The sequence below is a fragment of the Pezoporus wallicus genome, unplaced genomic scaffold (assembly GCF_028554395.1).
Source record: "Pezoporus wallicus isolate ANWC-B61680 ecotype Strahan unplaced genomic scaffold, APGP_CSIRO_Pwel_v1 contig_10810, whole genome shotgun sequence".
NCBI classification, from domain to species: Eukaryota; Metazoa; Chordata; class Aves; order Psittaciformes; family Psittacidae; genus Pezoporus; species Pezoporus wallicus.
In genome coordinates, this window is record NW_026642731.1 from 1,183,488 (window position 1) to 1,207,156 (window position 23,669).

At 45.3% G+C, this 23,669-nt stretch overlaps 1 protein-coding gene across 1 annotated transcript in view; it reads right to left on the bottom strand.

Moving 5' to 3' along the window:
• Positions 1–2,425: 2,425 nt before the first annotated feature.
• RIMS4 (regulating synaptic membrane exocytosis 4) overlaps positions 2,426–23,669 on the bottom strand; it is a 53,790-nt gene continuing 32,546 nt past the window's right edge. The window contains exons 2-6 of the mRNA XM_057432130.1: positions 23,248–23,389; positions 11,037–11,149; positions 10,281–10,382; positions 9,886–10,025; positions 2,426–7,982 (exon numbers count right to left, since the gene is read on the bottom strand). Coding sequence (XP_057288113.1) covers positions 7,764–7,982; positions 9,886–10,025; positions 10,281–10,382; positions 11,037–11,149; positions 23,248–23,389 — 716 coding nt within the window. The 3' untranslated portion in view covers positions 2,426–7,763. The remainder of the gene's footprint in view (positions 7,983–9,885; positions 10,026–10,280; positions 10,383–11,036; positions 11,150–23,247; positions 23,390–23,669) is intronic.

The following is a 23,669-nucleotide window of genomic DNA, read 5'->3' on the forward strand; positions in this document are numbered from 1 at the left end:
TCCTATGGAAAGGCAAGAGGAGCAGCGGCAGCCCTGCAGTGCCCCTGCCAAGCTATGAGGGTTTTGTGGAGCAGTCAATGAAGTAAAAAGGTTTAACCCCACGAAAACATCTTTCCCCCCAAGGCCAGGCCCTTGGGCAGCAGGGGGACAAGGCAGAGAGCTGGGGAGGTGACAGTGGGGATGTGCTGGGGTGGTGGCTCCATGTCCAAGCAGAGGCCAGCTCTGCAGCACCACCCAGGCATTGTGTGATGGATGCTTCATTGCAGAGATGCAGCAGCAGCCTCAGACCCCTCGGGTTGGAATAAGGCCTCGTACTGAGAGGGAAAGGGAGAACCCATGTAGGGAGAAGCAAAGGAGGAAAGCAAAGGGAACCTGGAGGAAAGCTTGCTGGGAGCTCCCATTCTCCCTGGTCAGTGCAGAGGCAGCTCCATCCCCATCCCTGCCTTCTGGTGTGGGCTGCAGAAGACCCCCAGCTCCTCCCAAGGAGGGGAAGGAAGGCTCCCCCATGGTTTGAATTGAGAACTGCCACAAAATGTGGGCAGGACACTGGCACCCCGGGAGGATGTCAGGCCATGGCAGTGCTGCAGGAGGGGGGCCTGGGGAGGCACTGCAGCCCCAGCATGGTGAGGCTGGGGGAATGGGCCCTGGATTCACTCTCCAAACCCTCACTCTTCCTCACTCCAAACAAAGCCAAAACCAGCTCCAGGTTGAAGAGATGGAATCACCAGAGCAGACACCAGTGAGCAGCACTGGGTAAGGAACGACAGCCCCAAAGAAAAAAGCTGCTGCAGGATTTAAAGTTCCAGCCTGGTGTTCAGTGGGATCTGGATCCCCAGCAGGCAGCTATCCAGATCTGTGGCACCAAGACAGCTACAAAACCTAGCTCCTGGAAAGCTTGTGGGCATGGCTTTGGCAAAAGATGTGCCTCCATTCTTCCCTTGGGTTGCTTCTGCTCCATCACAGCCCAGTGAGCAGAGCTGGATGTGGCCTTGCTGCAAGCCAGAGCCCATCCTCCCTATGCACAGGGGGCTCAAGCTCACACAAGGTGCCCAATGTGCAGTATAAAGGCAAAGGCTGTCTACTGACCTGGCAGAGGGGTTTAACAATACAGCTTTGGCTGCCCTTTTAGCCATTGGAGAGTCACCAAGAGAAAATCACTAGGTCGCAGCCTCTGTTTGCTGGTGCTCTGTAAAGGGCTGGTGTTGGCTCCTTCTCAGTTTCAGCTGCTAAAGAGCAAAGAATCAAATACTACAAGAAACTCTCCCCAGTTCTTCTCCTCCACAAGGATGAGAGCAGCTCCCCCAGGGAGGGGCGGGCAGAAGGGTGTCTACACTATGAGGAGAGGTTGAGGGTCCCCAGGAATGAGTCTGATGCTGCTGTGATGGGTGAGAGGTTGGGGCTGGACACTGAGCAGAGAGGAGGAGTCTGGCAGTGTGGGTTTAAGCCTCTTTAGCCATGTTTTGAGAATACCTGATCACCTGCAAACCCCCTGGGGAACTGCCCATTCACAGAGGCACGCTGGAAAGCCAGGCAAGACCATTGGATACACGGAGGGCTCTGGGGTTTTACCAGTGTCCCCAGACTTGGCTGCTGGGTCCTGCATAGGCAAAGGGGTCAGACAGAGAAATGAGATACTGACTGCACAACCTGACAGCCCCTTCTGAGGGGTTTCACCTCCCTAAGGCTCAAATTTGATAGCTGCAGTGTCATTTTAGATGCTCGCCCCAGGTCTCAATATGCCCTGGACTTCTCTGCTGACAGTGCTTTGCATTTACACATCTCTTACTTCTCAAAGCATTTCACAAATTGCTTTGTGAATTATTTCACTATTCATAGTGGCTCCCAGCATCACTGGGCCAGTGACCTGCTGCCTGCATGGTCCACCTTGAGAACAACACGGAACAAAATGGAGCTGTTGGAGCAAGTCCAGAGGAGGCCATGAGGATGATCAGGGGGCTGGAGCACCTCCCATATGAGGACAGGCTGAGAGAGCTGGGGCTGCTCAGCCTGGAGAAGAGAAGCTGTGAGGAGATCTCATAGCAGCCTTCCAGTATCTGAAGGGGCCTACAAACAATGCCAGAGAGGGACTCTTCATCAGGGACTGTAGTGACAGGACAAGGGGTGATGGCTTAAAACTGAACAAGGGAAGTTCAGGTTAGATTTAAGGAAGAAGTTCTTTACTGTGAGGGTGGTGAGGCGCTGGCACAGACTGCCCAAAGAAGTGGTAAATGCTCCATCCCTGGCAGAGTTCAAGGCCAGGCTGGACAGAATCTTGTGCAACACGGTCTAGTGTAAGATGTCCCTGCCCATGGCAGGGGGTTGGAACTGGATGATCTTAAGGTCCTTTCCAACCCAAACCATTCCATAACATTAAGACTTTTCCTACAGAAAATGCTGTGAGAAATCCACAGGCAATGAATTGGGATGCTGCTCTGAAGCTGGTTTATTTTCTGCACCACATCAACGACAGAGCTGACTTAAAATCCAATATCCTGATCCTGCCACTTTGGAAGAATCTTTAGATGAGCCCAGCATTAGCTGACTCCTGAAGAATGGCAGAGACCAGCCTCTTCCTGTTCTACATGCTGGGCCCCATGATGCTCTGCGAAGGTGCGATCCCTCTGCCTTGGGTGGAATTTCCTAACAAAATGGTCAAATACCACCTATGAAATGGACAACATAACCCACAAAGCCTTTAAAGAAGAGCAGCTCAATCTGCTGCTTTGAGAAAAAACCCTCCCTTTAGCTTACCCCTGGTACCTCGAGGAAAATAGGCAGCTGTCAGGCAGAACTCATGTGGCCCCAGAGGCTTTTTTGCTTTATCAGGGCTACAGTGGCAGTGGGAACCATTCTCATTTTGTTACAAATACTAGATAGCCTAAGAAAAACAGGGAGATCAAAACAGTCATGAAGTTTATATTGAAACTATATCTTAGCTCTGTAGTATGGAGTCACCTACAGCTGTTTCATTCTTCACCTAAGAGAGATTTCATGTTGATGGGCACATATACTCACAGAGAAGTCTATAGGATGAATATACCTCACAAGGCATCAGCCCAGTCTTTGTTGGTTTTTTTTTTACAATCAAAGTTAATATGGATCTTTTTCAAAAGTGATGTCACTGAGATTGAAGACAATTATAAACTGTATCAACAATATGTACTACAGCCTGCAAGTCACAATCTGTGCACACCAAATGGAATATATTATTGCTTGTTAGCCTATTAGACTTTCTTTATAAAAAGATTTTTATACAGAGTACAGGATTATGACAAAACTAGCTAAGTAGTTCTCATCTTGAAAATACAACATCGATTCTTTCAACAAAGGCTTGAATAGTAGCTGAGAGTTAATGAACAATAACAAATCTTTACTAATAATTCTATGGCCAGTTTGAACAGAATTTCCTATAGGACTCTTTTCTGGTGTTTATTTACATATGCCTCTTTTCTTGTGGAAAAAAGTTGATAAAATAGAACAAGGAACATAGAAGTCAAAAGAATGAGTAAACATCATACCCAGAACATTAAACAGTTTTGAAAACACTAAATTATCTGTTAAAAAACATACATCATTTTGTCTTTAAAGAAAAATATTTTCCCTGTTTTAAATCAGCATGTAATAAACTAACTTAAAATGAGTCTCATAAAAAAGTTGTCTTGCTGTCTAAACATTACTAAACATGCTTAGGTTGAGATTCTGTTAACTGCCTCAACATCTTAAAAACAGCTCCTTTACAGGAACTTGTGATATTCATACTCCAGAAGACCTGCAAATTTAGAACAGTACATTGATAAAGGATCTGGTAGCTAGAAACAATAAATAGAGATTTTCATTCAAAGCAAGTAATTCTGCAATGTCCTTTGGAACAATCCATGGCCAAGAAGTGGGGATGTACTTGGCTAAACAATAAAGTCACCTGGCCCTTACCCTGCCCATGGACACAAGCACCCATGGACAGTGCCAAAGGGATGCTCCAGCCTGCCCACGCAGCTTCGACTGTGGGATGAGGACCCACGGACTGACTCACAGAGTGAGGACCTTGTGTTGGCTCTGTGACATCCCAGCTGTGCTGGGGCAAAGGGAAAGCAACACCAGGAGACTGGGAAAGTATCCCAACTTTTTCCTGGACAATCCAGGTCTATATCCGCGGTCACAGCTGCGTTTTGCTCAGACCACAAAGAGAACAAAGCCACGTGCGAGGCTGCGCTCTCTGTGTGCAGGGGATTCCCGCTGCGGAGAGATCATTCTGCTCCCAGCACCAGCATTCCCTTGTTTTTCATGGTAATAGTAATGCAGGTAACATTTAGGAACCAGTTCTCCATTTTCTTTTTTGACAAGCAGTCCTCCCATTACTATTAGAACACAGTATTCCATGCACAAGGAACGGGGAATCAACCCTGAGCTGGGCAGGTGTTTATTATCTATCCCTCCTCAATCTCACCCCTCATCATCGCTCACAGAAGTACTACAATACCTCTTCTTCCTTTTTACAGTCTGTTTTTCTCTCTCCCCCTCCTTAACTATAACAGCTTCCCTCAGACACAGGAAAAAACTCTTTCAGGACTTGCAAAGGGGACCAAAACTCAGTTTTCAGCTGCTCATCATTCTAGCAAACTGCTACTTTTTACACAACCACACTGGCAATCCCGACTGTCATATCACATCACCTTACATAAACCGGCAAGTCAAAATTTTTGGGGAGAAAAAAGCTTAGGCTTTATAAAAAACAGCTATTCCAAGCCTAAGACTTGCCTTGGATGTGATACTGAGTGTCTTAAATTGATGGATAACTAGACTTTTGTTTTAACTGTAATACACCATGGTCAATGAAGGAATCATGCGTGTGAGTGAAGCAAGGATCTAGGCTGCAGGGTACCGTGCAACCCTCCTGGCCTCACTCTGTGCCCGTGGGTGCTCTCAGAAGGGCTCCTGTAAGTCTGCTGCACGAAGGAAGATCAACTGCACTTGCCAGTTCATGTGACTGTGCTGTGTGTGGCAGCCAGGGGTTGCAACGTTCTCTTACTGGGGAGAAACAGGACTTGGAAGTGAGTAGAAACAAAAGCGAGAACCACTGGACTACAATCAACCATGTAAAAAATGCAGAAGAAAACAGGACGGAGCAGACTCTTAAAACTGCCTCCAAATATCAGAATCTGAAACGCTGACAAAAATAACACAAGTAGAACTGTAACTTGGTTTTGTTTTTTTCCTACCCTGACAGTGACATTTTAGCATGATTAAAACCATTCGGAAGATAGTCCTCAGTGTTAAGTAGTCCTATTGTAACTAAACTGATCATCACTGAGCTTGCAGAGCTTTTGGAGGGGTAGGATACAGAGACACGTCACATTTGCCAGGCATACAGCAATTGAGCTTTTCAACAGACAGTCATTAAACAAAGTTTTCTGGGGGAATGTTTTTGGCATATATAGTCTCCTACTCCATATTAAAGACTGCAAAAACGTTGCATTCATCTTACTGGACACAGGAAAACCATGATTAACTAGCTATTATTGGTAGATAATGTCCAAACTAAGTACCAATATAAAGGTTTCAGCATAACTTAAGACAAAAGCCCTGTTACTCAGCTGCCAGGTCTGGCATGTACCTGGAGCTCCCCAAAGTCCTTTTAAAGACATAGTTATTAAAAGATCCAGTGCTACAAACCACTAAATCTACCTAATCTATTCTAGTTCATACACATATTGTACAATATTGCCTAGTACTCACTACATACCAAGAGGAAAAGATGCTGACTTGAATTACAGTAAATGTGCTTTTTTCTCAAAAAGAAAACTAAAAGAGCCACAACATAGTTTGACCAGCATGCAACAAACTTTCTTCAGCTAATATATAGAAATTGTCTAATACGATTAGAAAAAATAATTAGTGAGAGGCCAGAGACATATTTGATCAAGGAAATAAGGAGATTTATCTGAAATGTTGAGGCTTTTACCACCGAAGACTAAAAAAACTATTCATTCTATGTCCCTCATTCTGCTTCCCTCTCCTTTATATTATGTAGGTTTTTTCACAGAGGTTACTGTAAGGCCTATTATTTTTGCATCTATCCTATAATTTATCTCAAAATAATTTAAAATGCCATAGACAAGCTAGGACCAAAAGCAACTGCTTTTACCATCCACTCAACACTCATGCTTTTATTCTAACGAAGCTGAGGTCCACATGCAGAAATAAATGTTCAGTGTGCCCCTACAACAGGTCGAGAATCTGCTCCTCCCTAAACGTGACATGGGACCTTCACTTTTAAATCACAAAGTAACACATCTCCAAAAGCTGATTCTGAGACAGCAGTCCTCAAATCCTCATTAGGAACTAAGACAAAACCTAGCCAAAACAGGTCATTCAACAGAAAATCTCTGGAGATTCTCTGTGGTTTGTGGATAAGATGATTTTAATTGTCTGAAGGATCCAGCGTGCTTACTCCAGCACGTGATTGCTGACCACAGCTCAGCAGCTCAGAGAACGTGTGTTGCTGGCTTAACCTACATGACTTGTTTACAGCTAGTGTTGCACTTCAATGAAAAAAATATACATGCTGTGACCACTGCATCTTCAGATTCCTCACCTACCACCTCTCCATACTTTGGGGATTGCATCTCCTCTTGCAGAACACTTGACAATGCTTGCATACTACCAAGGCTGCCTAAAGCACCTCTCTCCTCAAGGAAGGTTATGTGCTCTCCAGCACCTTTTTGTCAGATGACAAACTGAGGTTTCTTTCTTCTGCACCCATAGAAACCTCAAACTCCTCTCCCATGGCAAAATAAAACAGTCCTGTTTCAGGTCAGTCCACAGCACAACAGGAAGGGTAGCATCTCCAGCAGATATGTACCAGCACAAAGGAGATGGAAGAAAAGCAGGAGATAGAAGACACTGTGACTGAAGGATGCACAGCAACAAGTAAGGGAGTCAGTAAATTGCAGAACATTGTATCTGACAACACAAAACATATCTCAAGCTGCAAGTCTGATGTTCAGCTCCCACTTCTGGGGGCTTTTTTTTGAGCAAAATTGCAGTTAATTAGCCTGCTCAACTCAAACTCTGTTCAGACTGTCTGGTCTAAGTAGGCGCTACTTATTCTCCCACCAAGTATGCTTCATCAGCAGTGTTAGACAAGTAATGCAGTAAAGACACTTGCTGGTAATTTGGCACAGTTTGGAAACACAGCAATGACAGTGTTACAGTTAACATGACTCAGTGATAGGGAACTAATTCTAAAGAAAGAGTTGCAGGTTTCTTTCTTTTCTTCCTTTCAAGAAGAAAGACCTTATAAAAACCCTAATGCTTCCTCTTAAACTTTCTGCTCCTGCTCTTTCAGGTCAGATACTGGCCTCTGAATCTTTCAGGTACCTTCTCATGAAAGAATCTGTATTAGAAATTTCTAAGATGCACAGTTAAGAAAAATTCCTTACTCCCCCAGATTCTTCCAAATGCTGCAACTTTCCAGGGTTAATACTGATCTGAAACAAGGGTCCAAGAATGACAGCGAGAGAAGTGAAACAAGAGGTGTATGTCTAATTTGACAACTAGGACTCATGCCCCACGGCACCTCCTCCTCGGATGGAGAGGGCACAGCGCCCTCCCCCTTGTCTTCTGTCTAAGGTCACTGGTTTATCCTCCTCTTCCAGCTCCACAAGAACTGATTGAACATGCATTGCGCTTGAGGTCAGAGTTCCAGCAAACAAAACCTTGACAGCATGTTTAAAAAACAAAAGCAGTTCCCCCTTCCTTACTCACTAAGACCTGTCACAGCAGGGTCCCACTGTGCTCTCCAGGGAAAGCTGTGAGGACTGACGCAGGAGCGGGCCTGTAGTGGGATCTACCATCGAGGAGGTTGGGAAAAGCTTGTACCAGCCAATTGCTAAAGTTGACAAATCCAGTTCTTCCAGGAGGACCCTGGCGACTCCCATGAAGTGCTTGCGCTCCATCCTTCCATAGTTTCCCCAGACTATCACCTTAGGAACAAAAGGAGGGAACACAGTTAGTCCTCCAACTTGCACACTTGCTTGGGAAGCACAAGTCTGATCAATCCTTCCTTCTACTCACCCAGCCTCCCAGGGTTTTACTACAGTCTGAGAAGAGCAGAAAGGTTTAAGCTACCAACAGATGATGTGCAGCTCTGGCTGATGATCTTATCTTTTTAAGCATGGTTTTACAAACCCTAATGTTAGCAGACTTCTCCCCCCACTCCCAGGGAAAAGAGGTGACTGTGCTTGTGGATGAGACACTGTTCTGCTGTTTTACCTGCTGGACAGGGACAGCACATGCATGAAGTATCCCCAGAGCTGCATCTCCAACACTTGCAGGTAAAACCTGGCCCTGGCACAGTAACAGACCTTCGACACAACAAAAGGTGGCCCAGGGGAAAAGGGCAGGAAGAGCTCCTGATCTGGGAAAATTATACAACAAAAAAAGGTGGGCAATAGCTTGGGTCAAAAGCCAAGAGCTCGAGGAAAACAGCTCGTCTTAACTTCTGCACTCGGAGCTCGTGAAACAGGGCAGATGGAGACAGGTCCGCAACTCACCTGGAGAAAGGGCAGGAGCTGAGTGCTGGCAAGCGGGAGCGGTGATGCAAGGGGCACACATGGGGTGGCATGCAGGGGAGCAGAGCGCACTGCTGAGACAGGCTTGCACACACAGAGGAAGGTCTAATGAAAGAGCTGGCAGACCAGCAGGGAAAGCTGAATCACACTTACGACACGATGGAGACCAGCGAGTGGAACAACAGATGTAGTGAGGGTCATGGGCTTAGGCATGCTGGAGGCCTGCACGTGGCCAAGTGGCCCTATGTGGCTCAAGACAAAGGTGACGACTGACTCCAGAGTGAGTCCCTGTTCTGGAGAGGAGAGGATGAGTACGATGGGTTATGACAGTGACTAGTGATTTCTGGCTAATCCTGACAGCTTCTTTCCCCAGGCTCCAAATAACCACAAAATTACAGTTTTCTGTAAAATGAGGTAGGAGAGACAACCAATGTCAATTAAAAGATGAAAATTAACACTCTAGGGCAGTGCGAGATGGAGCAAGCCACTGCAGAAAGCTGGTTTGGTGGCACTGCCACTGGCAGAGAGCCAAGCTCCTCATTTTATTCTCTTGGAGTGTCTTTCCTGGCAATAAGGCAGTGGGTAAGGAAACCCATGCAAGGCAAGAGCAGACCAAGCTAGGTCCTACCTCATTCCAGCCAAAATGTGCAGAGGAAAATGCTTCTAACCACCAAAAATGAGGAAGAGTTCGCTAAGAGAAGGATCCAGCAAGGTAGCTGGCAATTCATATGCCAGCAAAGGTAAGCAACAGAAACTCATGGATTAATTACATCAGTATGAGCAGTGGATTTTAGCCAGGCTTTATTGGGTGGAAATGATTTAGGTACGAATTAACAACACAAATCACTCTTTGCTCTAGGTGCAGAACTGAAAATCTGAGTAGGAAGAGTATGTATGGTAGTAAACAAAAAGAAGTAGAAAAAAATAGGATATGTGATGGGGTGATGGACAAAGCAGAGTGCTCTAAATATGTATAAAAGACAACAGAAGACAACCTATACTGCAAGACTGTTTAGCACCTGTAGGTACTACCTAGCTCTTAACTGGGTGGGAAAAAAAGAATTAAGAAAATAAAAATCAATCTTTTCCTGGCAGGTTCTCATGTTAAGTGCCAGGGTGTCAAACAATGATCAGTTTGAACATGAAAAAAAGGTCTTCCTTTCCATTTGTTTTGTTCAGATTGAGTGCATTTGGTTCAGTGAAAACATTGGCTTTTTCTCATCTATATTAATTATCCAGACCCCTTGCCAGACTTAGTATCTTCCAAAAGAGGTGGAAGAGAAAGATGGGCAGACCTGAGACTTGCTCATCTTACCTGTAATACTTTGCCCTGGGGGCTCTCAGCAAACAGTAACACCTGATTGTACAAAGGATCTAATGATTTGCGAGCCACTTTTGTCTTCTTTTTCGCAATGCACACGCCATTCTCTAGCAGGTAAGCTTTGATGTAAGCAGCTGGAAAAAATAAAGATGGTCAAATATGGAAAATACCTTCATGCTCACTTTAGAAAAGACAGTGCCATGTCTCAGGTATTTCTAAAGACGGCATTTACAGCAGTGAAAAGATTTACTCAACTAGCCTTATTTTCGGTACTGCATACAGACTGCTTAGTCCTGCAGAAGCCAAGCAGAATTACACTTTTTCCTATTCACAGGCATTGCAGGAGGCTGGAGCTCAGCAAATCACTTGAGGAGGTCAAAGCATACTACCTGGCAGTGTTTTGGAGCCGGGTTTTGGTGTCAGTCCTCGAGCCTGAATGATATCCACTTCTAGCTGCCCGTTTCGCTCTTGCAAGCCAATTTCCACATCCCCTAAACCAAAATGTCAAAACAGACAGAAGACTTTCAAAACAATACATCTGTGTGTTATTAAAATGTTATAAAAAACAATTTTCATGTCATGCCTCCTATGAGCTGTAACAAACTGTAGGCCCTGAGTGCCTGATCTGCTCCTGCATTGCACTCAAGCAGCTCTACAGTGATTCAAGCCCACATTTTCAAAAGCAATCTCTACTGCCAGCCCTCTACATGGCTTTGGTGACTCAGTCTCACACTCCTCAGTGGCTGCTAGCCTCTCATCTCTCCCACAGGGAAGCACCTAGAACTGTAGGCTGCTTTGGTAAATGCAATTGTGGTGGACTGTAAGAAAATCTTTACAGGGCCTGGTAGGTCCTAGAGAGCAAAAAACCCCATGAAGATGCACAGGATGCACTTTTAGGATTGTAACTGGTTTTACCTAGTCTATGCCTTTCAGAGCTGATGGAAGAAAGCACAAAGCTGGTGCTCTCCTACTAACACTGCATTTGCAGCAATCAGCAAAACCTTCCAGCCAAGCTTATTTGATTTAACAGAGAAGCAGAGAGGGAGAGTGGCAGATCAGCAGATGCTGGACGTGTTATTACGTGGCTCGTAGGAGCAATCTGTTCAAGATTACATTAAAGCCACCTATATCTTTTTGTTCCTTACCCATTGAGGTGGTGGCCAAGGTCTGACGCCCAACAAACTGTGCAGGGCCCATGCTGCCCAGGAAGTCACTAAACTGCCCAGCAGATGCCAGATGGACGCCACTGAAATTCAAGCTGCAAAAGAAATCGATTTTGGCAAGGGGTTAATTTGCATTTTTAAGCAATCCAGTAACTAAAGAACCAGATTTAATGTATCTTTGAAATGAGTTGCATCTACAGAAGCCTTTCTCCCTTGCAAAATTCACTGATTTCCAGGCAGTTTAGCTTCATGGAATGCATTTAAAATCCCTTTCCTTGTACAAAAAAAAAGCCAACCCAGTAATGGTTGCAGTCACCAGCCAGTTAATACTTGTTTAACTATAACCGATTGTCTATAAGGAAAATCTCTCCCATGTCAGGCTCATATGAAGCATGTAACCTCTATTAGGTAGCACTATAATCCAAGCAGCTTCCTAGCGTAGCTTATTGGATCTCTTCTTGGCAGCTGTCCCTTCCTAGTCCTCATTTCTGGGGAGGAAATAATGCATCTAGAACAGTAGTTAGAAGTGAGACGAGGGGATGGTAGCATCCATATTTCTGAGACTCAATTCCCTATTTATTTAAAGAAACACAAAGAACAACGTGTCTTCTTGACCAGAGGACTCTATTTCCTGCTGCTCAACACCAGAAGCTTTATCACATCCCCTACATGGTTTTCATACCTGCTTCCATGACCGGGCCTGAAGCAATCATGATGAGGTGCAAGGCTAAAGGGACAACACCCTCAGACACCAGCAATGCCTCTGCTGCACTCACTGCAGCAAAGCAAAAGCTGCTGGGGAGACAGAGCCTCCAAATCTAGTCACCGGGCACTTGAGGCTGCTCTATGGCACAGGTACAGGTGCTGATCACTGCACTTGGACATGAGTGAAGCAACACAAAAGGGTCAAACCCTGTGCCACATTGACACAAGCCAAGATTTATCCATTGTGCCCTAATTTACACAGCTGTTTCAGAGGTTGTGGGGAAACTTGCTGTGAATAGTAAGGAAGAGGCTTGAGGTCACCACTGGACACCTATATTTGTCCTGCAGGCATTTACAAAACCACAACAGTGCTCCTGAAACATACGTCCAGACCTTTGTGCTAGGGTATCCATGCTACTACTTTGGTGTTCACTCTGTCCGTGGGAAGCTGCACACTAAAGTCAAACACAATTACAAACCTCCTGCACTTCTCCAAATGTCCTTGGAGGGAGACAATTACTCACTTAATCATACACCTCCCTGCTCCCCCAAACCCGTTTCTTAGAAAGGATGGTATGAGAGGTTTAATACAAGTGAAGCCAGAGGAACCCTGCCTGTGGGGTGGGCTCTTACGCAGCCTGAGTCAGTCATAACATTTCGTTGATCCCCCCCCCGGCCTGAGCCAATTACATTTAAAGACATTAAAAAAAAGACATACTTTTAAAGCCTATTCAGCCTGAAGGGTGTTAATTTCAGGCCAGGATTTCAGCTTTCATTAGTTATTTGCAAACCTGGTCTCAGCCCCATGGCAATATTTATTCAGAGGAGGAATTAGGAAGCCAGCACACACCACAGCACCTATGGGACTGAAGAGGACACATGTCCTAGTGACAGGTTCAGCTTGCTGTGACAGGGGCACTGAATAAAAAGGCCCGAGTTTTCCATGGAGCACTGCACCTCCCCTGTGTGCTGACCTGGTGCCTTGAGAAACCTGGTTATTGCTGCTACACAGAGAGCTGCTGAGCCATCAGCACGGAAAAACCTGCCCTTGAGCTCTTTACAAATGTCACCTTTGTGATAAAGGGAGGAGGGTGTCTTGCTATCCTGGCAGCCAGGCTCTGCACTGGGTGGATTTTTCCCAGTTTAGTGTTTTTTCACCCTGCATCCAGTGTTTGCACAAACACTCCAGGTGATATTCTGAGATACAACAAAAACAGTGGGATTTATAATTGGCATTAATTATGCAAAAGGCTTAAGATTGTTCTCAGTTTTCCATGCCACCAACTCCTCAGAGGCACAAGGCACATCCCCAGTGCCACTGTCCATCCTGGGGCAGAGAGAGTGTAGGGCCATGCTCTGCTCCCTGCCCCTGTCAGCCCAATGGATACCCTTGCCAGGGAGCAGCGTCCTGAGCACAGGACCAGGACAGAGATGCTGGATTTGTAGTCAGGCTCCCAAGGACAGACTGTGCACACAGAGAGACATCCCCAGGGCTCATAAATCTGCAGGGACAGGGACATGTGATGGGGAAAGCAGGGAAGGGGAGCCCAGAGCCAGACGGCCTTTATCAGGCTCATGATTTGCCCATACAAGGAAGGAAGAAGTGCGTCCCGGTGCACACAAGGACCAGCAAGATTCCTTGAGCCTGCTGGCTCAGGCGCATTGAGCTGCCCAAAGAGAGTCAAAAAAGGATGAAAACTGGTGCTTAGAGAACCCAAAATAATTCAAGAAAAAGGAGACCTGACAGAAAGACAGAAGCTTCAGCAGGAGATGAATGGACCATCAGCCAGAAGGTAAATGTTCTCCTTATTCTCCTCAACTCATGGAAGATAAATGGGCTGAGCTCAGGTCTCACTCCTACCCTGGGGAGCATGTGACCTGAAGGAGCATGTAAATAACATGCTGGTAAGATAACTCACAACTGTTCAGGGAATGTTCACTGCCGTGCTCAAAACAGATGCTTTGTCTCATTAACAAGATGCTCAGGACCAGGACAATGAAGGGGGGGCCCAGGACTGAGAGACGATGAGTGCTGTGGGAGCCCACAGCACAGACCCAGGTCTCAGAGCAATCCCCCTCCAGGGTGAAGTCCATCCATGTTACTGCAGTGGGACATAAAGCTGTGAGAAAATCACCCACAGAAACTCCATGTGCTGTAGGACAGCAAAGAGACACCCTCCCGGCCCCTGAATACTCACAATAATTAATGAAACCTGTGACAGGAACCCATTTCCCAAACCTGCTGGGGAGAGAATCTTGTCAAGGCTGATGCCAACTATTTGTCTGCGTTTGATACGTGCATGGAGAGAAACCACCCAGCTTCCACACACCAGTTCACCCCCGCTTTGGGAACACCACTAGCAAAGGCTTTGCAACAGCTGGGACAGCTCAGGAGAAAATTGGCTGCTAATGGAGCAGCCCATGGTGCAGCCTACATGAATGATACCGAGCAGAACAAAATAGCACGAGAGCATGAAAAACAGCATTTGAAAAGCACAAGAATAAGAGCTGTTGGGCCAAAGGTAAACCAACAGCAACTGGAGGTGTTAACAGCAAAGCAAATGCTGCTGTTATCTCCACACAAGTTTCAGAAGTCAGAGAGCTTGGGATGACCTTGAAATGATGAATGCTCCCCAGTGCAAACTGCAGTGAGAGGGCAGGACACTAATGCAAGGGCACCAGGCTGTGCCATGAGCATGGACCCTCACAAGGACAGCAGTTGAGCTGCTGCTGCTACTGCTGGCTTATAGCACGGAGGCTGATCTCCAGAGGAATGGCAAAATCCCACTTAGAAACAAAGGCCGAGGTCAGGACTCCAGCAGTTTTGGTAGCAGCCTCAGTTAACAGGTTTACTGGTACTATATGAGACTTAGGTTAGACAGTTAGTGTTCCCTATTGTTGTTATATTTGACTGGAAAGGGAATTAATTCTTCAACAGGTTATGCCATTAGTTGTTGGGACTGGCTGCAACCTTGCTGACCTTTTGCAGTACTGCTTTATTAGACATTAGAAGCAGCAGCTCTAAATCAGGCTCCTTGGCTTTGACCAGTTCCTGGACATATACTTGGGTATTGCCAATAACCCTGAAATGGAAACAATTTCTGTCTGGAAAAATCATAAGCTACCTCCAAGAAAGCCATTGCTTCTCCCTTGAGAGGAGAGGGGAGGGGAAAATAAAACTGCAGAAATTTAGCATGAATGTAAATTAAAACCAGCAGGCACCATTTAGCTGCATCAACTAAATTTAGGATGCTCATATCCAGCTCAGCAAGCTCTGTCTGTCAAGTGCTCAGTGAGAAGCCAGGATGCTGAGGTGAGGGGGCTGCTTTGGGTGCGATTATGAGATTGGTGGGATAGACCTTCCCATTCACTCACTTGCTTCTCTTGCAGCTGAAGCAGGCAGGAAGAGAACTCCAGGGACCACTGTGTATTCTTTTCAGCTCTTTAAGCACAGCCCTGGTGCTCCCTCCACTGCCACCCTGCTGCATGCTCAGCACTTTTCCTGCCTGACCTCTGAAGAAACTGAGCTGCTTCTCACCTGCTTCCAGCTATCCTGCTGAACCAACACATGCTGGATGTGCTGGCAGGGAGATGTGCTCCCAAAGGGATCTGCTGCAGGTGACAGAGGTGGCTCTGCTATGGGTGACAGCCAGCAGACAGGTTTCACATGCAGTGGAAAGCCCTTCTCCTCCCATCACCAAACATGCCTCTCCCTTAAGGGCAGAAATCACTACAACCTGGTTACCACCAATATGAGATGTCTTTTGTTTTACTGCAATCTAAAAAGCAGTGCTAAAAATAGCTGGAGGAATAAAGAGGGAGCATTTTGCAGCTGACTTGCAAATAGCAACTGTCATAACCAGCAGTGCTCTGGGGACCGGGGCTGCAGCAGGACCATCTCGTCCTGACAAACATCCACACACAGAGAAGATTAAGAAGTGACACTTGTTAGCCTTTTGTCTTAAGGGCACAAATCCTGCACTGAGTGAGAGCAGTGCAGCCTTCTGAATAGGAAAGAGAAATTAATAATCTCTTGCCTGGCCTTCTGCTTTCACTAATCATGATTCACAGGCTCTGCTTTGCCACAGCAAAATGAGAACAATTTTAATGAAGTTAAAGATTACAGGTTTTGCTGTGAAAGTATCTGCAAGTCAAATATTAGTCTGTTATTGACCTGAAAGCACAAGGAGGTCGCTGATGCCTCCAGGGTGTCAAGGACAAATGAAGGACATTTTGCTGGAGGACCTGCAAACCACAGCCCTAGGCTATGCATAAGGAGGCAGAGCAGGGACAGCAGCGGGACAACACTCTGGATATGACTGATCCAGGGGTCTCTGAGACCTCACCAGTGTGGTGCAGCATCAGCAGAAATCCACAGGAACATCGATTTTGTCTGCACAGGTACCAGCTCCACTCCAAGGCCTCAAACCCTATTCGGCACACGTGGTTAAAGCTGTCATTTCTAAGCTCAAGCTGTCCCCGCCGCAGCAGCACAGACACCTCCAGGGCATGCCGAAACATTGCCGGCTGGACACAGCTCCTGCTGCAGTCGTGTGGACACCCGCGAGAGGGAGACAAGGTCCTGCAGACATCGGCCGGAGGCTGAGCCCAGCCCCGGGCCCTGCAGGCGATGCCCGGGAGCAATCCCGATGCAGAGCGTGTTCCCCATCACCATTCCCGGCTTTACGGAAAAGGTGGCTGCATAAACAACCTATTTCTTTTTGGCACGTTTATATGCAGAATAAAATCTGTGTTCAATGTCAGGAACTGTGCGCTCAAACTGGGGCTGAGATTGCCTAGATGTTCTTGTTTTAAACACAACATTCATAATCCTGATTACTTAGGAAATCAGTGCAGCAGTCTCTGAAGACTGCTCCTGCTTTGCACGCTGTAGGTCAGGGCAGATGAAATCTGTCCTCTGTAGTGTAATTTAAGAGTGGCTTAAAGGCTCTTTGCCAGCTGATTGCTTCTCTGCTCTTTCCAGGTAGCAGCGTTTTCTGGTGTACCCGCTGCAAAGATCTGTGCCCTCCCTCTTCACATACAAAGAAGCATCATGCAGTTGCTTCCTTCACAGCACGATTGCTGCTGCTCTTCATAGATATTCAGATGGAGAACTAGCTTTTCAAAGTTTGCCTGTAAACTGATGAGGGTTTGAATGCCTAAATGGACAATGCTGGTTTCAATACAAAATGGTATAAAGAACAGTCAGAGCTCCTATGCTGATCCCTCTCAACCGCATACGTGGCTCTGCTTACCCACCATTCACTGCACATTAGCATGCAGAGCATGTAACAGCACAGACACATTTAGGGAAAATGTATCATTAATTTCTTTTCCTGTCCATGCAGAGTTTGTCTGACCTCTTTTCTAAATCTATTTTTACATTGCTTCTGGGATCTGTATGTCAAGTATATACCATTATGCTGCTGCAAGTGTTGGCTTGTCAAAACCTTGCAAAACTCACAGGAAATACGGGAAGGCAACATCTCCAGTCACCCAGTCCACACCCTGGTCCCAAGGCCAGAGCAACCTTATTTACATCATTTATGACAGCTGCTTGTCTAACCTGTTCTTATAATCCCTCCCTGGAGAATTTATTCCTCTGCTTTGCTTTACTCTTTCCTTCTAAATCTTATAGTCCCTCCACTTTGCACATCAGTCCTCAACACCACTTGTGAGTTATCAGTTTGAAGCACAGAGCAGCCTATTTCCTTTCTTTTGCCCTTGATACAGTGATTTTTACTTCTATCTTACAAGACTTTGGGACTGGTCTTGACTGTACCAACTTGTAACAGCCATAAAATGGCTGCTAGGTCTGTGCAGAAAAAACGTAGAGTGAGGTATTAATCTGCTCCATTCACAGGCTGGGTTTAACACCTTTCTGTTGAGGAGCTCTGTCAAGAGAAGGGTTATTATGAGAAGCCTTTGTGTCCTCCCCCTTGGACCAAACCAGCATCACTGCCTCTACTACACTTGCACATCCTGACCTATGCAGAGCAGCAGTGCTCTGCTGCAGTGCGTTCAGCCAGGTGGGATAGCGGTGAAGACAGACAGCTTCAACACAGCCACCCCCTGGCACCCCCAGAGAACAGCTATTTTCAGAAGGTAACATTTTGCCTCGTGCTTTTCATGGATTTATTCACACTATCCACACAGCCGCCCATTCACCATCAATTCAAAGGTCCTTAGAGGTATTCCACTGTGTCTAGTATATACATGGGATGTGTCTGAGCCCAGGGATCAGAAATTATTGTTCTGTTATCATAAATATTTCCTAAAAGACTTCTTTTCTTTTATCTTAGGGCAAAATGTTGCAATTAATAAGCAAGTTGCCTAAACACAGCCATGCAACTGAACCTCATTGACTTGCACAGCTCAACTAATAAATTTGCTATATACCTACATCTAATGCATAGCTAAGATCTCCAGCTCTGTCTTTAAAAGCCAGGGGCAGCAACACAAACTTCCTTCATCCAGAAGAAAAGGGGAGGGAGAAAAATCTCCTCTGAGACTGATAACGTATTTGACAGTTTTTTTATCTGAGGATAAAAACCCCCATCAGAACTCCAATTTCAGGGAGCAGTAATGTACTGTGTAACAATCACACTCATCCATATTGCATGTTAAGGTCTTTTAAATTGCATCTTACAGGCAGAAACCAAGTAGATATCTATTAGCTAAGGAGGAAGGCAGAACTGGTTAATTTAACGTCAACTGCTCCTATCTAAAATATTTATGGTGCACATGAGGTATGATTAATGCAGTACACATCTACCTGCACTGTCAGGCACACACAGCCCCTCACCCTGTCAAAGATGATGTGAATGCTGCAAGAGCCTTCGCTTTGGCTGGAAAGGTTTTCTATGAACATCTATCCCTGCAGGACCCAAACTCAGCCTATCCCCCTCCCCCCGCCCAATAGGCAATACCTCACCTCTGCTGCTCAGCCAGCTGCTTCTCTCCTGACCACTCCGCTTTCCATAACATTTTTAGCACTGTGATGTGCTGTCTTATGTGCTGTAACACACTGTACTCCACTCCAGTATCCCATTCCGTCTGCTGTATGAATTCTGCCACCTAAACAGTGCTATAAAAACTACGCAGTCAATTATGTACAAAGACCTCCCCCACTCCCTTCCCCACCTTATCAGGCTGGCTCCATATTTAGCAATCACTACTCATCTCAGACATACTGAATAAAAAATAGCTACCTGCCTTCAGGGAGCTATTCTGCCTCTTCCCAAGAGGCTGCTGAAGGTGGGATTCACTCTATTTACTACTGTAACTACAGCTCCCAAGGTTGCATCCTTTCTGAGCGGTGCTGGTCAAGCTTAAGAGCACAGAGGATGTGCTGTTGCTGAACAGGTTGACTAATTTCTTGGTGTATTACAGAAGCAATCCCCATGTCCTTTCCAGCTTCCATCACAAAAGGCTCCTTATAGCCTGAACTGTATTAACAACACATTTCATTACATTTTTTAAAAGGACTATGATTCTAAAAGGAGAGCCCTAAAGACAATTTGCTATAAAAGAGTCTAGAAGTCCTTTGGCTTTGGATACCAAAAAAGAGATGTTCAGTGAGTAGCCACAACACAGATCTCTTGAATGGTGTGTTTAAGAATCAGTTCTTTTGGTAATTCTCCATTGTTGATGGATAATTTTTGGTGAAGGAAAGTGAATTTTCACATGGCCACAAGCCAAACCAATATTTTCTCCAGCATTCTTTTAGTTATTGCTCCATAGTGAAGCAGAGAAAGGCTGGGAGAACTACCTGCCCAAGTCCCAGCACTGGTTCACATCAGCCCTGTGTGCGTACTTGGGAGAACTGGTACATGCTGTAGCTTGCAGGAACAGCACGAGGCAGAACAAAGCCAAGAGGTGCGAGGTGCTCGTGACAGCAGTACACATGCCACGCTGAGTTCTGCTCCTGCCCTCCTCACAGCAGTGGGTTCAGGCGGATCCTGCCTTCACAATGGGAGAAATGATATGGCTAACAAGAAGATGCTTCCTGGTGGACAGGCACAGACTCAGATAATATAAGAACAATCCTTTAAGTCTGCTAGTCATCACCTGCTGTGCTCTTCTAAGGTAAAAATCACCTTAGCTCTCCATAACTTAATTATCTCTTCAGTAGCCAGGGAGAACAAAGAAACCGACGAGTACCACTTACTAAGGCCTATGGCAGCTAGCAGTCTTTTGTTCCAAGTCCATTTTTGTCTTCTGCTCCATTTTCACCAAGAAAAGAGGTTGGCAAGAGTAAGTTATACACAAATCCAGAATCTATTGCTTTCTGAATGCGTTACAGCCTCATGCAGCTGTAGCAAAACCCAGCCAAAACAAGACACAGGTCGTGCAATAGCCAGGATGGAGCTGGAGATCTCTGCTGAATCTCAGGGGTTTGTTGGCAAGTTATGCCTATATTCAGAATTTTATCCTTGCAGTATTCTTGGTGTCCTGAGACTGGCAGGCACTTGGGTAATGTCCTCCCATGCAGATTTTTTTAGTACATACATTGAAGAAAACCCTCACTGCTGTAGATATTTGTAACCGGTGCTAAGATTGGTCTGGATGTATTATGAATGGAAACATCCATGCATGTGAAACAACCAACCTATCAGCAGCAGACTTGTCCTCCAACAACAGGGGGAGAACAAGCTTAGAGAGCGTCTCACTTCCATAGCCTATCTGAAGGCAGGCTGTAGCCATAAAGATCCCCCAAAACAAGGAAACAAAGATAATGGTACTGCTCAAGATCTATGGAGATCAAAAAGAGCAAGACCCCCAGGCGAGTGACACCTAGAAGCGTGAATGACTGGGAACAGTTGTGTTTAGCATAAATACAGCCTCTCCCTTCTATAAATTCTCACATTGAGTTTTATTGTATTCATTCTGGGAGATGCATCTTTTAGACCAGCTAATCTTCAGGGCACTTCATCTTCAGGTGAAAACCTAAAGGCTGCATTTTGTTGAAGGAGGGCCTAGCATATCTAAGGAGAAGTATATCTCTACATAATAAGCTTCCCCATAAAAAGAAGAAAAAACAACTGCAGTTCATGCACTCTGGTGGTATTCTCATGAAAAGCAGCATTCCTCAAAATCACACACTACAAAACATTCTCTGAGTGCGGTACTTTGCACCGGCACAGAGCAGCTGTAGCAACAAACATGAAAGCATCACTTTTTAAAAGCATGTTTGTATTACTGAGAGCAGGTACTCAGGCATTAAAGTTTCACCAAATCTTTGATCATGTCAGTGTGCCACCTTTGGAAGTTGTCCTTTTAGTCCTTAAATTGAAAAGGATTATGAAAACATACGGATGTTGAGACGTTGAGAAACAAGTCCTCTTGGAAGATGAGGTTTTGAATCCATTTTCTTCCCTGTGTGAGTACACTGAAGAGATGCACGGGCAGGAAGAACTAGGGCTTTTGTCTTGCTGAAAACTGGGTTTCTGACAGTCACTGGTGAAAACTGTCTCTGACCTAAGGGGTATCTGCAGCAGTCAGAAACCCAGCATTACAAAGAAAATAAACTTGCCACAGCTAACACAGTCATATGAATCTTCGTTTTGCTCCCTGGGAACAGCACTACAATAAATGAGAGAGGTCAAGAGGAATGTGATTTAGAAGAATACATTTCTATCCTCTATCCCTCAAAGCTATTCCCCAAACAATTCCTTTCTTTGATGCAGGAAAAGAAAGCAAAGAAACTCTCCTCCCACCACGTTTCAAGAGAAAAGAGCCTTCCCAGCTCTTTGTACTCTCGGCCCTCTTTGCTTATCACTTATGGCTCAAGACAGACAACTGCGATTCCCATTGGTTTTCCAGAAGAGATCAATTCTCCTACCCAGGAATAAAGTGTCCAGGAACCACTTAATCACACTTTTCAGAGAAGTAAGATCAGAAACCATCCCATCCCTGGCAGAGGGGCTGGCAAAGATGTTCCGGCAGCGTTCGAGGTTGGAATACCAAATGTTAGACTTGTTCTAATACAGACATTTGGATTGCAAGACAGGATTTTCCTTTCTTCATTGAGCTGATAGCTACACGCCGCCTGCCTTCAGGGTAAAACAACAACTTGTATTTTGTTGGCAGAAATACTCTCTTTCTAGGAAAGCCCAATGAAAGCAGCCAGTGTATGCAATGATAAGACAATGATAGACCTTTCAGAGAATTATATCCCTTCCCATGATGGTAAGCTATGTAAACTCAAAAAGGAAGGAATTCTACCGTGCATGAAAGCAGATTCTTGCCCTGTATTGCCAAGGGACTGAACTTAATCGCTAATCCTCTCCATCTCGTAGCGGATGCAGAACTCCAAGCCACAGGACTGTGCTGGTGTAGCAGGAATATTTCCCTGGAGACAGCAGCTCACGGAAAAGATAAGGTACATCACAGCTTTGGAGTGACAAGACTGCTATCACAGCCTGTGCCTCATTACTATTTCCAACCTTCAGCACAGATCTATGATGCCTTTTCAGGATTAGCCTACTTCCAAAGCTAAAGAAAGTCTCTCTTAATTTACAGCCTGTTACTTATTTAACACCAGAATCACATTAATTGAGAGCATCTTTGAACTATCTCAGCATTTTAGCAGTACAGTGTACTTGGAATATCACAAAAGACTAGAGAGAGTGTACAGAACAATGCTAAGTGTGGTGTTTGGCTTAAACAGAGCACATTTTAAGTACAAACATTCTGGCCTATACCTAGAAGCACGGAATCTGGTAGGATATATTACCTCCTTTCTTAAATACTTGAAGGGGTTTTGCCTCCAAAGAGTCCCATGAATGGTCATCTTAATAAAATTATTATAATCTCCAGAAATGGTTGCAAGTAATGGACATATAAAAACCAGAACTGGTGACAAGTCAGACCCCAAGATTCTGGCCTAAGGATCCCCTTCTTTGCATAAAACCTCAATGCAACAAAATGAGTTAGAACTTTTCACAGGATCAAAAGCCTTTTCCAAACACATTATTTTATGACACTGAGATGAAACAAAAGGTTTATTACCAAAAGTATACATAGGCGCTTATATATATATATTTTGATATCAAAATGGTGATTTTGCTACTTGCATCCTTCTCATCACCTTGGCACCTGTTCCCCCCCAGACCAAAAGGCTATGTTGATACAGGTGAGATGGACAACTATTGTGCAATATTAAAAACTACTGGCTTATAATTTATTACCAGTAATGAGTCTCAGCTATTCATCCTAAGTTATTCTTCTAAAGGCAAAGCAGTTAAAAGTAATGGGTATCTCCTTCAGCTCAGAATAATGAGGACACTAAAAAAAAGTATATAAACAGCTAAAGCATATACCAGCTATGCAGGCAGAAAGACCTGCTCTAATTGAATGGGCAGTACACCTGCAGCATAGGCAAGTCAGAAAACCACATCATCTATCATGCTGGAGGAAAATTAATAGGTATAAGAGGCACAGTGCATCCCACAAGTGATTACTCAGCTCCCTTTCCATGACTTACTTTCCCTCCGATCCATAGCTGTTCATGCTGTCCTCAATGGACTCATGGCTGGCTTGACGGACGGTCCGGCTCGGCATTTCAACAGCCAGCCCAGTTTCTGTGCTCCTCTGGATGGCTCCTTTGAGTCTTCGACCATCCCCATCTAGGAACAAAAGGGGAGAAAAGGCAGTTAGCTATTGCTCCCAGAGCCTTTTGCAGTGGCAAACAGATACTCAAAACATACACACTACTCTACCTACTCAAACCATTTGTACCAATGAATTATGCACGGAGTGCTGGTGCATGAAGGCAGAAAGGCTGTATGTGGAGCTACCCAGCCTGGGAACAGCAGTAACCATGGGCATAGCCAAGGCATGCAGCCTGACCATACCTCAAAACGTTTCCTAAATCCCATGTTGCTGCTTAGACTGTGCAGAGCAGCA